Below are 13,858 nucleotides of genomic sequence, written 5' to 3' on the forward strand. Positions count from 1 at the left end.
AAGTCACTGAATCACAAGTCACGCTTACCGCCGTTCACACTTACGCTCAGGTCACACTTGGGTCGATCACACTCGCTATGCTGAAGATTTATAGATTTTTTTCTCTCTCTATTCCCATCAGCAGCAAACCACCTTGCTGTTCAATGAACTTCCAAAAAGGGAGGGGGAATAATCCTGTGCGGAAACGTTAGGAGGAGCTTCACACCACTATAATTCCACCCCTAACTGATAAATAAGAAAAACTCCCCACATGCTCATCCGTTGTGTAAAGAACTTATTTATTACTATACAATACATTTTATACTAAAAGCACAATTCTCCAGGCATTAATATTTCACAAATATTTTTGGCGTGATCCACCCCTCCGGGGCCTTTTTCAGTCCGGCTTTTCTCCAGATTCTAGTCAGATCATTTTCAAATTTTTTCTGTTGAAGGAAAAGAGATGAAAATGTGAGAGAAAATGTAAGAAGAATATATGCTGTGATAGTATGATGAGGCCGCACACAGGAAAATACAACTTGCTTCATAAAATAGGATTAAAGTGTAGATTCATCATTGCAAATAGACAGATGACGGGAGATACAGTTCTGCTGTGCTTGTGTAAATAAGAAAATGCATCTGGTGCAGTCACATCCTGTATTATACTCCAGAGCTGTACTCACTATTCTGCTGGTGCAGTCACTGTGTACATACATTACATTACGGATCCTGAGTTACATCCTGTATTATACCCCAGAGCTGCACTCACTATTCTGCTGGTGCAGTCACTGTGTACACACATTACATTATTGATCCTGAGTTACATCCTGTATTATACCCCAGAGCTGCACTCACTATTCTGCTGGTGCAGTCACTGTGTACATACATTACATTACTGATCCTGAGTTACATCCTGTATTATACTCCAGAGCTGCACTCACTATTCTGCTGGTGCAGTCACTGTGTACATACATTACTGATCCTGACTTACATCCTGTATTATACCCCAGAGCTGCACTAACTATTCTGCTGGTGCAGTCACTGTGTACATACATTACTGATCCTGAGTTACATCCTGTATTATACCCCAGAGCTGCACTCACTATTCTGCTGGTGCAGTCACTGTGTACATACATTACATTACTGATCCTGAGTTACATCCTGTATTATACCCCAGAGCTGCACTCACTATTCTGCTGGTGCAGTCACTGTGTACATACATACTGATCCTGAGTTACATCCTGTATTATACCCCAGAGCTGCACTAACTATTCTGCTGGTGCAGTCACTGTGTACATACATTACATTACTGATCCTGAGTTACATCCTGTATTATACCCCAGAGCCGCACTCACTATTCTGCTGGTGCAGTCACTATGTACATACATTACATTACTGATCCCGAGTTACATCCTGTATTATACTCCAGAGCTGCACTCACTATTCTGCTGGTGCAGTCACTGTGTACATACATTACATTACTGATCCCGAGTTACATCCTGTATTATACCCCAGAGCTGCACTCACTATTCTGCTGGTGCAGTCACTGTGTACATACATTACATTACTGATCCTGAGTTACATCCTGTATTATACCCCAGAGCTGCACTCACTATTCTGCTGGTGCAGTCACTGTGTACATACATTACATTACTGATCCTGAGTTACATCCTGTATTATACCCCAGAGCTGCACTCACTATTCTGCTGGTGCAGTCACTGTATACATACATTACTGATCGTGAGTTACATCCTGTATTATACCCCAGAGCTGCACTCACTATTCTGCTGGTGCAGTCACTGTATACATACATTACTGATCCTGAGTTACATCCTGTATTATACCCCAGAGCTGCACTCACTATTCTGCTGGTGCAGTCACTGTGTACATACATTACATTACTGATCCCGAGTTACATCCTGTATTATACTCCAGAGCTGCACTCACTATTCTGCTGGTGCAGTCACTGTGTACATACATTACATTACTGATCCTGAGTTACATCCTGTATTATACCCCAGAGCTGCACTCACTATTCTGCTGGTGCAGTCACTGTGTACATACATTACATTACTGATCCTGAGTTACATCCTGTATTATACTCCAGAGCTGCACTTACTATTCTGCTGGTGCAGTCACAAGTGTACATACGGTACATTACATTACTGATCCCGAGTTACATCCTGTATTATACTCCAGAGCTGCACTCACTATTCTGCTGGTGCAGTCACTGTGTACATACATTACATTACTGATCCCGAGTTACATCCTGTATTATACCCCAGAGCTGCACTCACTATTCTGCTGGTGCAGTCACTGTGTACATACATTACATTACTGATCCTGAGTTACATCCTGTATTATACCCCAGAGCTGCACTCACTATTCTGCTGGTGCAGTCACTGTATACATACATTACTGATCCTGAGTTACATCCTGTATTATACCCCAGAGCTGCACTCACTATTCTGCTGGTGCAGTCACTGTGTACATACATTACATTACTGATCCCGAGTTACATCCTGTATTATACTCCAGAGCTGCACTCACTATTCTGCTGGTGCAGTCACTGTGTACATACATTACATTACTGATCCTGAGTTACATCCTGTATTATACCCCAGAGCTGCACGCACTATTCTGCTGGTGCAGTCACTGTGTACATACATTACATTACTGATCCTGAGTTACATCCTGTATTATACCCCAGAGCTGCACTCACTATTCTGCTGGTGCAGTCACTGTGTACATACATTACATTACTGATCCCGAGTTACATCCTGTATTATACCCCAGAGCTGCACTCACTATTCTGCTGGTGCAGTCACTGTGTACATACATTACTGATCGTGAGTTACATCCTGTATTATACCCCAGAGCTGCACTCACTATTCTGCTGGTGCAGTCACTGTATACATACATTACTGATCCTGAGTTACATCCTGTATTATACCCCAGAGCTGCACTCACTATTCTGCTGGTGCAGTCACTGTGTACATACATTACATTACTGATCCCGAGTTACATCCTGTATTATACTCAAGAGCTGCACTCACTATTCTGGTGGTGCAGTCACAGTGTACATACATTACATTACTGATCCTGAGTTACATCCTGTATTATAGCCCAGAGCTGCACTCACTATTCTGCTGGTGCAGTCACTGTGTACATACCGTATATACTCGAGTATAAGCCGACCCGAGTATAAGCCGACCCCCCTAATTTTGCCACAAAAAACTGGGAAAACTTATTGACTCGAGTATAAGCCTAGGGTGGAAAATGCAGCAGCTACCGGTGAATTTCAAAATTAAAAATAGATACTCCATACCGTTCATTATGGCCCCATAGATGCTCCACATAAAGCTGTGCCACATATAATGCTCTGCACCGTTCATTATGGCCCCATAGATGCTCCACATAAAGCTGTGCCATATATACAATGCTCTGCACCGTTGCCCCATAGCTGTGCCATATATATAATGCTCTGCACCGTTGCCCCATAGCTGTGCCATATATATAATGCTCTGCACCGTTGCCCCATAGCTGTGCCATATGGTGCTCTGCACCGTCCATTATTGCCCCATAGCTGTGCCATATAGTGCTCTGCACCGTTCATTATTGCCCCATAGCTGTACCATATAGTGCTCTGCACCGTCCATTATTGCCCCATAGCTGTGCCATATAGTGCTCTGCACCATTGCCCCATAGCTGTGCCATATAGTGCTCTGCACCATTGCCCCATAGCTGTGCCATATAGTGCTCTGCACCATTGCCCCATAGCTGTGCCATATAGTGCTCTGCACCATTGCCCCATAGATAGCTGTGCCATATAGTGCTCTGCACCATTGCCCCATAGATAGCTGTGCCATATAGTGCTCTGCACCGTTGCCCCAGAGCTGTGCCATATAGTGCTCTGCACCATTGCCCCATAGATAGCTGTGCCATATAGTGCTCTGCACCGTTGCCCCATAGCTGTGCCATATAGTGCTCTGCACCGTCCATTATTGCCCCATAGCTGTGCCATATAGTGCTCTGCACCATTTCCCCATAGCTGTGCCATATAGTGCTCTGCACCGTTGCCCCAAAGCTGTGCCATATAGTGCTCTGCACCGTTGCCCCATAGCTGTGCCATATATATAGTGCTCTGCACCGTTGCCCCATAGCTGTGCCATATATATAGTGCTCTGCACCGTTGCCCCATAGCTGTGCCATATAGTGCTCTGCACCGTTGCCCCATAGATAGCTGTGCCATATAATGCTCTGCACCATTGCCCCATAGATAGCTGTGCCATATAGTGCTCTGCACCGTTGCCCCATAGCTGTGCCATATAGTGCTCTGCACCATTGCCCCATAGCTGTGCCATATAGTGCTCTGCACCGTTGCCCCATAGCTGTGCCATATAGTGCTCTGCACCGTTGCCCCATAGCTGTGCCATATAGTGCTCTGCACCGTCCATTATTTCCCCATAGCTGTGCCATATAGTGCTCTGCACCATTATTGCCCCATAGCTGTGCCATATAGTGCTCTGCACCGTCCATTATTTCCCCATAGCTGTGCCATATAGTGCTCTGCACCGTCCATTATTGCCCCATAGCTGTGCCATATAGTGCTCTGCACCATTTCCCCATAGCTGTGCCATATAGTGCTCTGCACCGTTGCCCCATAGCTGTGCCATATAGTGCTCTGCACCGTTGCCCCATAGCTGTGCCATATATATAGTGCTCTGCACCGTTGCCCCATAGCTGTGCCATATATATAGTGCTCTGCACCGTTGCCCCATAGCTGTGCCATATAGTGCTCTGCACCGTTGCCCCATAGATAGCTGTGCCATATAATGCTCTGCACCATTGCCCCATAGATAGCTGTGCCATATAGTGCTCTGCACCGTTGCCCCATAGCTGTGCCATATAGTGCTCTGCACCATTGCCCCATAGTTGTGCCATATAGTGCTCTGCACCGTTGCCCCATAGCTGTGCCATATAGTGCTCTGCACCATTGCCCATAGCTGTGCCATATAGTGCTCTGCACCGTTGCCCCATAGCTGTGCCATATAGTGCTCTGCACCGTCCATTATTTCCCCATAGCTGTGCCATATAGTGCTCTGCACCATTATTGCCCCATAGCTGTGCCATATAGTGCTCTGCACCGTCCATTATTTCCCCATAGCTGTGCCATATAGTGCTCTGCACTGTTGCCCCATAGCTGTGCCATATAGTGCTCTGCACCGTTGCCCCATAGCTGTGCCATATAGTGCTCTGCACCATTGCCCCATAGCTGTGCCATATAGTGCTCTGCACCGTCCATTATTGCCCCATAGCTGCTGCTGCTGCTGCAATAAAAAAAAAAAAAAAACATACTCACCTGTCTTGCTTGCAGCTCCTCGGCGCCATCTTCCCGGCGTCTCTCTGCACTGACTGATCAGGCAGAGGGCGGCGCGCACACTATATGCGTCATCGCGCCCTCTGCCTGAACAGTCAGTGTGGAGAGAGAGACGCCGGGAAGATGGAGACAGCGCCCGGCGTGTGGAACGAGGACAGGTGAATATGCGATACTTACCTGCTCCCGGCGTCCCGCTCCTTCCCCCGGACAGCTGGTCTTCGGTGCCGCAGCCTCTTCCCCTGAGCGGTCACCGGCACCGCTTCATTAGAGAAATGAATAGGCGGCTCCGCCCCTATGGGAGGTGGAGCCGCCTATTCATTTCTCTAATGAGCGGTCCCAAGTGACCGCTCAGGGGAAGAGGCTGCGGCACCGAAGACAGTGTGACAGGCAGGGGGAGCGTCAGGATCGCCGGGACTAGGTAAGTATATGACACTGACAGTGCTCACCCGCCGACCCCACCACCGATCATGACTCGAGTATAAGCCGAGAGGGGCACTTTCAGCCCAAAAATTTGGGCTGAAAATCTCGGCTTATACTCGAGTATATACGGTACTTACATTACTGATCCTGAGTTACATCCTGTATTATACCCCAGAGCTGCACTCACTATTCTGCTGGTGCAGTCACTGTGTACATACATTACATTACTGATCCTGAGTTACATCCTGTATTATACTAAAGTGTTGCATTTAGAATTCTACTGGCTTCAGAGCTGAAATCCTAAAACAGAAGAATTTAGAGCCTGATTTGAGGCTTGAAAAACCTTCATAATAAACATTTTAGTGATCAAAGAGACTGATAGCAAATATCTACCACAGCTGCTTCAGAACTGCTTTGAAAGGAAGCTGCTTAATGTCTATCACTAAATCAGACTGATATTTCTTCCTCTTACAGAGGTTCTGCAACAGCTGCGGTGCATAATACAAGGGATAATGGCACTGCGCTGTGTACTGTGTAATATGCAGATCACCCAGTAGCGAGTACATTTACACCCGTGTTCAGACATTTCACCCATATTAGACCAGTGGTAAAAAAGTGCAAGAAAAAGTGTGTTCTTGAGTTGACTTGTGGGATCAGCCGTGATCTTCAGAAGAACCTGACATTAAAAGCTATATTATCCTGCAGCGCCCCCGAAGGAGAAACAAAGCATTACATTAGACTTATTGAGCTGTCCGTACATGCGGGCCTGTCTCAGATACATCCAGCAGCCGAACTCTGTCTCCTCTCCTAATAATGGGCTGCAATTATCACTGGAGGTAAACGTGCCGCTCAGCTCTCGTAGCACGCTGCGACCCCCCACAAGTATTGGGCACGCTTTCATACTCCTTATAGAAGAATATTCCTGTACAATGACAGCAAACAGTGATCTTAACAATGGGAGAAAGTTAATGGGTTTGATCCAAGTTTGGAAGACACCCCCTATTTATTCGGGGATTCGATCACTGGGACCCCAAACGGAGCAGAGAATGGGGCTCTGAAAAGCTCAGGCTGAAATGAACGGAGGTGGAGGATTCACATCTTCTCTATGGGACTGCAGAGACCGCCCATCGCTGCCTTATTCAGAGGCTCTTCGGGGCCTCAATCTTGGGCTTGGTAGGGGTCCCAGTGGTCAGATCCCCAGCGATCACCCAACCTGAGTATAGGGGACAACTTCCCATCTTGGTACAAACACTATAAAGTGATGATTCATAAATGTTTCCAGAGTTTCTTACCTGTTTCCTCACTTTGCGTTTATCCAAAACTTTCTTCCGGAGAAACTTAATGCGCTTTTGCAGCTTCTTGTACTTGTGTTTGTTGATCTTCCTCCGTCGGATCTTCAGGACGTTCTTACACTGCATAACACCCTGGTCGCCGCCATCTTCCCCCGTGTGGTCAGAGTCCTGATGAGAGGGGCAATCGTAGCTTCTGTTGTGTTCTTCCGGCTCCTCCTGGGCGATGGAGGCGAGAGGCTTGGGGAGAGTGTACCGGGAGGAAAATAAGCTCTCTAGAGGGCTGATGGACAGCCTGCGGGGGACCAGTACATCGTCCAGTTCGGGCTCTAGGGTGCACCATGTAGGGGGAGGGATCCTCTGCCTCTGAGCGTGCTGTGTGCTATAACATGTGGACAGTGTCCTGTGACTTGTAGCTGAACACCGGGGAACCAGACATCCTGGAGGACAGGACAGAAGTTATACACCAGGAACACTTGTCCCTAACGAGACGTCTGACCCCAACTTACCAGCCTCATATATGGCGACAAAGGAACAGTCAGATGTCCAAGATCAGACCGCAATGCACAGACTGACCGTGGATCTTCCGACCCGATATATGAGGCCGTCACCCTCAAATTGGGAGACCCGTGTCCAGTCCATGCGCTGCGGCCCAGTATTGGACTGATTTGCATGGATGTGTGAATGCACCCTAAGGCTGATGAGTCGGGGTCAGGAGTCCCACGCTCAGTCTGCACGTCGCCATCTTGATATGTGAGACAGACAAAAGGCCCATCATGAATTATGGACTTATAGTATATCGCTTAGGAACTATCAACTGAGGATAGGCCGCCAGGACGATCTTTTAAATCTCTCCAAAAAGGAGCCCACCCGCCCGCCATGTGGCTTTTTACAGTAGGTAGCACTGAGCGGGTAGTTCCTGTGAGCGGTTGTACTATCGTAGTGCCATGATTTGCCCACGCTGTCATTTACTGATGGCGGTTATATTATACGTCCAGCAGCCCACTACAACAGCTGGGCTTAGCGTTAACCTTTTCACATGCACAGAGTAAAAGGAGAAGATGGCTGGGAGTCTAAAAAAGTGGCCTAATGTACCCCAACTTTGCGTCATTAAAAACATATACAACTTATCCTGCAATAAAAACCAAAAATAAAAAAGTTACAGATCTTGGCATTCACAGATGAAAAGAATAATAAAAAAAAATGATAAAAAAAAATGCCCTAAGGGTATGTGCACACGTTGCAGAATTTCCGCGGAAATTTCCGCGGCAATTCTGCAACTCCCTGCCGCGGGAAATACGCATGCAGAATTGGCATGCATTTCCCGCTAAACACTAGCGTTTTCCAACCGTAATTAGCTTGCAGAATGCTAGCGTTTTCCAAGCGATCTGTAGCATCTCTTGGAAAACTGATTGACAGGTTGGTCACACTTGTCAAAGATAGTGTTTGACAAGTGTGACCAACTTTTTACTATTGATGCTGCCTATGCAGCATCAATCGTAAAAAGATATAATGTTAAAAATAATAAAAAATCGGCCCCCGCAGCCTTCCCGCTCCTCGCGTTGCTCCTGTTCCCAGTAACTCCTCTCGCGGGACCGCGGGCATCTCGCGGGACCGCTACGTCATCACAGATCATTGCCGCGAGGCATTACTGGGAATGGGAGCATCGCGAGGAGCGGGAAGGCTGCGAGGGACGCCGGAAGGTGAGAATATCACGATTTTTAATTTTAATTTTTTTTTTTTACAGGTATATGGTTCCCAGGGCCTGGAGGAGAGTCTCCTCTCCTCCACCTTGGGAACCAATGATCCGGTTACTTTGCGCATGGTGGGCATAGCCCCATGCGGGAAGTAAGCGGATCAATGCATTCCTATGTGTGTGGAATAGCCGCGATTCCGCACAAAGAATGAACATGCTGCATTTTTTTCCAGAATGCGATTCCGCCGCGGAAAAAAAAGCAACATGTGCTCAAAAAATGCGGAATGCATTAAAAATGATGGGATGCTTACGTAAGCTTTTTTTCAGCGTTTTTTCAGAGGAAAAAGGATGAAAAAAACGCTAAAAATCCTGAACGTGTGCACATAGCCTAAAGGTTTCATTCTAACGTCTATTTTATTTGCATAGGGAAAAAACCCGAACCCTTTTCACTTGTGTGCTAGATCGGATTTTCTTCTATTTTTGGTCCATGTGCCCATATTTACCATCTGCTTTTTCTAGTATGTAAAAAAAATAAAAATAAAAAAACTTCCATTCTTGCCCTGAGGTTACAGACATCTTCCGGATGACATCCGTGCAATGACCATTTTTCTAGCAGATCCGTAGACTTGCATTGGTAAGTTCGAGACATAACTCAGATCAAAAACAGACATCTACTTTTTTTTGGGCAATCGGTCCACAAAAAAACCATGGACATGTGAACAGCCCCGTAGATTATAATAGGTACGTGTTCTATCAGGAAACATCATAAATAAAACCGTATGTGAAAAAGGGACGTCTGAATGAGACCTTAATGGCAACAATCTAGGCACAAGGTTCTGTTCACACTGGTATTTAGATTTCATTTACCCTTGATAATTCAGAATAGAATGTGTCTGGGGGGACAGTGGTGAGGCCGGCATACACATTAGATGGTCGGCTGAAACTCACAGGCATAATTTAACGTGTATGGGGGGAGGCCTTTAGACTTGCAGAATTTGGGGTCTAGAAGTTGCCATTTTCCTTACCTGCAATCCTTGTGGCTATGTTAAGGTGAGAAGTCAGTCGTGTCAGCCACATGCTGAGATGGAGAATAAGTTACGGAGGTCCGTGGGGGTCTGAAAGACAAAAGTGATCCAGGTTACAAACCAGCTCCTAACGTACAGACCACCGTCCTGCATTCTGAGCACACAGTAATCTGCCATCGTGAAAGACTCTTTCCACATTATTTTAAAAGGATGGTCGTCCAAAACACCCATTTATCATTTTTATTCTTTTAGCCTCCAGTACCAGAAGTGCTAATGATTTAATGGCAGTTTAGAGCGTGTTCACACAGTACGTATTTGTTGCAGAATTTGGCACAATTACATACAGTGCAATGGAATGGAATGGGATTAACTATTTATTACATCCAGTATAAGAATAATCTGACGTGGATTGTGGCATGCCCGGTCTTTTTGTAGATGCTCCTTGGATATTTACAGCAGATTTTATTCATTAGCGAACAATCAGAGAAATCTGCGCCGGAATCAGCACCGGAATTGTCAGGTACCAAAAGCAGATTTCACTGAGGATTGTAGGACAGTCTTGGTGCCGAGTGCAAACGTCCTTAAGGATATGTCAACGTGAGATGTAAATAAGGTGGGAAAAGTCCACAGTGAATCTGTGACAAAATTCAGGCCATTTTTTTTTTTTTTTTAACAGTCCAACATTGATGTTGTGAGTACGGACCTAATGCGGGTGTTCTGGCCCAAACTAAAAATCAGGCGGCTTCCCAAATATACGCTCCTCGATATTGAAATTGCAGCACCAAGAAGGAAAAGTCGTAGAATTATAGAAATCACAGGATGGATAAAAATGTTACTGATCTGCCAATAAAAGAAAATGTTCAAAACATCTTGATATATTCAGTCTGGAGCATGCAGAAATCCCGGCACTTACAGCCTCCTCTGCTATCACTGACGTTATTAATGGTCGTCTGAGGAAAGTTCTGTCTCGCTGAATGCTCTAGGTCAAATCATCAAGATCCGCTGCTGGCAGCTTCTGTGTGATCACCGACCAATGACATCCCAGATGTGATCGATGGGAGACAAGTCTGGAGACGCTGCAGTCATGGTAGCACATTTAGGCCACGCAGGCTACTCACAGTAGCAACAGCAACATGCGGCCTGTCGTCGTTGTGTTGGAAAGTGGCTCCTGGGACAACGGAGAAATGGCCGCAACAATGGATCCACCATCGAATCAATGTAAACACCGAACTGCTAGTGCACCATAAATGACGACTGGTCTGGCTATCGTATATTATGCCACCTCACAGGATGTGACGTTCCCTCATGAAGGGCTATTCATGGCGTTGCCCACGTGGTCTCCAGACCAATCTCCGACTATCACAGTGCCCAAGACAGAAGCGGGACTCATCGCTGATGAGGATAACCCTCCATTGTCATCTGGTTCTGCACCATAAGAGCCTTTGAAAGCGGTGCCGTGAGGGCAATGGACGCCTGTAGGTTGGCATGTGGCTCGTAGCCCGATGTCATGCAGACGCCTTCTCATGGTTGGTGTAGACACTGTCTAATTTCACATTCAGGCCAGAATAGATCTATAGTGCAACCAGCAGTGCGGCCATTTCTCTAAAGTGTCCCACGAGCCGCAGGACCAACCTGTGTGGCCTAAAGGTGCTCCCATGGCTGCAGCGTCTCCGGTCTTGTCTCCCATTGAGCACATCTGGGACGTCAATGGTCGGTGACTACACAGGAGCTGCCAGCAGCAGATCTTGATGATTTGCCCAAGGTCATTCAGACCCTTCCTCAGAGAGACAACCATTAATAACCTCACTGATAGCAGACGAGGCTGGACGTGCCGGGATCTCTGCTCAGACCCATTTTAAATAAATTGAGATTTTTTTTATATTGTCTCTCTTCTTTATTATCCTCGTTCTCCATTATATATATATATATATATATATATATATATATATATATATATATATGTCCCCCCCCCACTATATACAGCCCATACCCCGGCCTGCTGGGAGCAGCACACACCACACAGGCTCCATGCTGTGCCCAGACTGCAGACGCACATGCGCAGTACGATGCGTCTCCAGAGGTCACTAATACCAAGGAGGAGACACATACCGACACCCCAATATAGAGCTCTGGTCACATATAACGGTATACCGCTCCGTATAACGCACCATACGCACCTGACCTCGGATCTTCTTTCTCACCGTACCCACGGGCTTCCTGTGTGCGTCCTAAGAAAACACTCCTCCCCCATCTGAGCCGTAGAGGAAGGTTCCGCGTGTGAGGCGCTCCCTCTAGTGGTCACAGGGAGGAACTGTCTTCGGAATATTCCCCTACATGAGATAAGTCCAGTGTTCAGATCAGGCAGCTCTGAGGGTCAATTTTATGTTTTTTTATGGTGATTTTTTTTTGCTCTTTATTTTTGCAAGATAAAAATTAAATATATATTAAAAAATATATAGAAATTACAAACACTAAGATCTTTTTTGTGTCTCTGGTGTTTCTTTTCTTCTAAATAGGTCTTTCTATAGGAAAAAAAAATCCAGAAACCGCAAAGACAAGGGTCTTTTTACCCCTGCTTCCCCCCCTACAAAAAAAATAAAAAACATGGTGAAGGAAGCTTTAGGGTGAGAGGTGCAGCTGTGGGTTCAGCCCGGGGGATGCAAAACCCCTCCGAGCGGCCTCCAAATATGGGTAACACTTGTTTACAATTGCATTTTAACCCAATTTTTTTTTCTCTTTTTTTTTAACTTTTCTATCGACATAGTTTTTTTTTTTGCAGGATGAGTCGTATCTTTGAATGAAACCCTTCACTTTTCCATCCAGAGTAAGGGAGAACGGCCCCCAAAAAATCCAAGTGAAATGCTAAAAAAATAAAGTAAAAAAAACAAACTATTATTATATTATTTTAGTGGCTAAGAAAAATGCTGAACTTTGTAAAAATAAAAAAAAATTACACTTGTGTTTTGTGCGGCGCGGCAAGCTGATGGTCTTATATACCGCTATGGGGTAAATATGATTTTTTGATCACTTTTTATTGCACTTTTTGCAGTGTTGAGGGGACTAAAAAAAACACAATTCTGGAGGATCAACTGCTTTTTTCTTCTTTATACCAATAAATCAGGTTTATAGTTTGATAAATCAGACTTTTACAGACGTTGCGATAAAACAAAATGTGGATTTTTTTATATCTTACATTTCTTTATTTTTAACCAGGGAAGAGAAGGGGGTGAGTGAAATCATAAAAAACAAACAAAAAAACAACTTTTTTTTTTCACTTCTTTCAGTCCCCTTAGGGGACCTGAGATCAGGGAATTGTTGTATGTAGTAAAAATCAGCGTCTCCTATGATGATGAGCCCGTGGCTGGATATATCACAGGAGAAATACCATGACTGGCACAGTGGTGGTGGTGGGGGTCAGTGATTGACAGCAGCATTTAAGAGGTTAATAGCAGCCATTGCTGTAATGTTACACCGTCAGCATCTGCCCTGTGTGTGGCGGGCTCATGTCCTGAGCCTGCTCCAAACACCCGGACACACTTTGTGGCATAATTGTACATCACGGAGTATGAAGGGGTTAATCATAGCAGCTATAAAATGAATTCTCTTTGTCATCCCCATTGCTGGGCTCCTCCTCTACCGGCTGCTGCACTCCGCATTCATTCTCAATGTACAGGACTAATTTTTGTCCCCGGTGATTCTGCGGCTTTGCGCCAACAGAGCAGCTCTTCTTCCTCTTCTGGGTTCCTATGTCGATGGGACGTGACTGCCGACATCGTGCTGATTGACAGCCGACTCCCCACGTTGAGGCCTCCTTGTTGCACATGTCAGTTTTTTCGAGCAGCGTGGACAAAATGCGTGCCGCACATGTACACACTGATGACGCAGACGATATCCGTGTGTCATCAGCATGACATGTACCGGCACCTGAGAAGTAGCGGTACAGTTCATGCTGATCCCAGGCACCGGCTGCTGAAGGCAGCGCTCATCATTGTCGCTTGGTCTCCCTGAGATTAGCACGACCAGGCAACAATGATGGGAGTTGTATTCAGCACCCACTGTGTACAATAAA

At 45.8% G+C, this 13,858-nt stretch overlaps 1 protein-coding gene across 3 annotated transcripts; it reads right to left on the reverse strand.

Moving 5' to 3' along the window:
* Nucleotides 1-261: 261 nt before the first annotated feature.
* Nucleotides 262-12,136, reverse strand: AURKAIP1 (aurora kinase A interacting protein 1). Of its 3 annotated transcripts, none has more exons than XM_077250138.1 (4): nucleotides 11,967-12,136; nucleotides 9,790-9,879; nucleotides 7,072-7,508; nucleotides 262-425 (listed from the first exon to the last, which is right to left on the reverse strand). In XM_077250138.1, the coding sequence occupies exons 2-4, from the start codon at nucleotides 9,839-9,841 to the stop codon at nucleotides 327-329; spliced, it is 588 nt and encodes a 195-aa protein (XP_077106253.1). In that variant the 5' UTR covers nucleotides 9,842-9,879; nucleotides 11,967-12,136; the 3' UTR covers nucleotides 262-326. The 3 variants fall into 3 exon arrangements, with proteins under 3 accessions (XP_077106253.1, XP_077106255.1, XP_077106256.1); XM_077250140.1 differs by having other exon boundaries at nucleotides 11,958-11,998; XM_077250141.1 differs by lacking the exon at nucleotides 11,967-12,136 and adding an exon at nucleotides 11,899-11,922.
* Between the last annotated feature and the right edge of the window lie 1,722 nt (nucleotides 12,137-13,858).

Source organism: Ranitomeya variabilis, chromosome 4 (assembly GCF_051348905.1).
Source record: "Ranitomeya variabilis isolate aRanVar5 chromosome 4, aRanVar5.hap1, whole genome shotgun sequence".
In the NCBI taxonomy this organism is placed as follows: domain Eukaryota; kingdom Metazoa; phylum Chordata; class Amphibia; order Anura; family Dendrobatidae; genus Ranitomeya; species Ranitomeya variabilis.

What these genes read in the sequence shown, in the direction of transcription:
- AURKAIP1 (XM_077250138.1), bottom strand. Translation starts at nt 9,841, where the DNA reads ATGTGGCTGACACGACTGACTTCTCACCTTAACATAGCCACAAGGATT. An exon ending in CATAGCCACAAGGATTGCAG is followed by an intron (nt 7,509 to 9,789) that starts GTAAGGAAAATG and finishes CCTGTCCTCCAG; the next exon opens with GATGTCTGGTTCCCCGGTGT. An exon ending in AACGCAAAGTGAGGAAACAG is followed by an intron (nt 426 to 7,071) that starts GTAAGAAACTCT and finishes TTCCTTCAACAG; the next exon opens with AAAAAATTTGAAAATGATCT.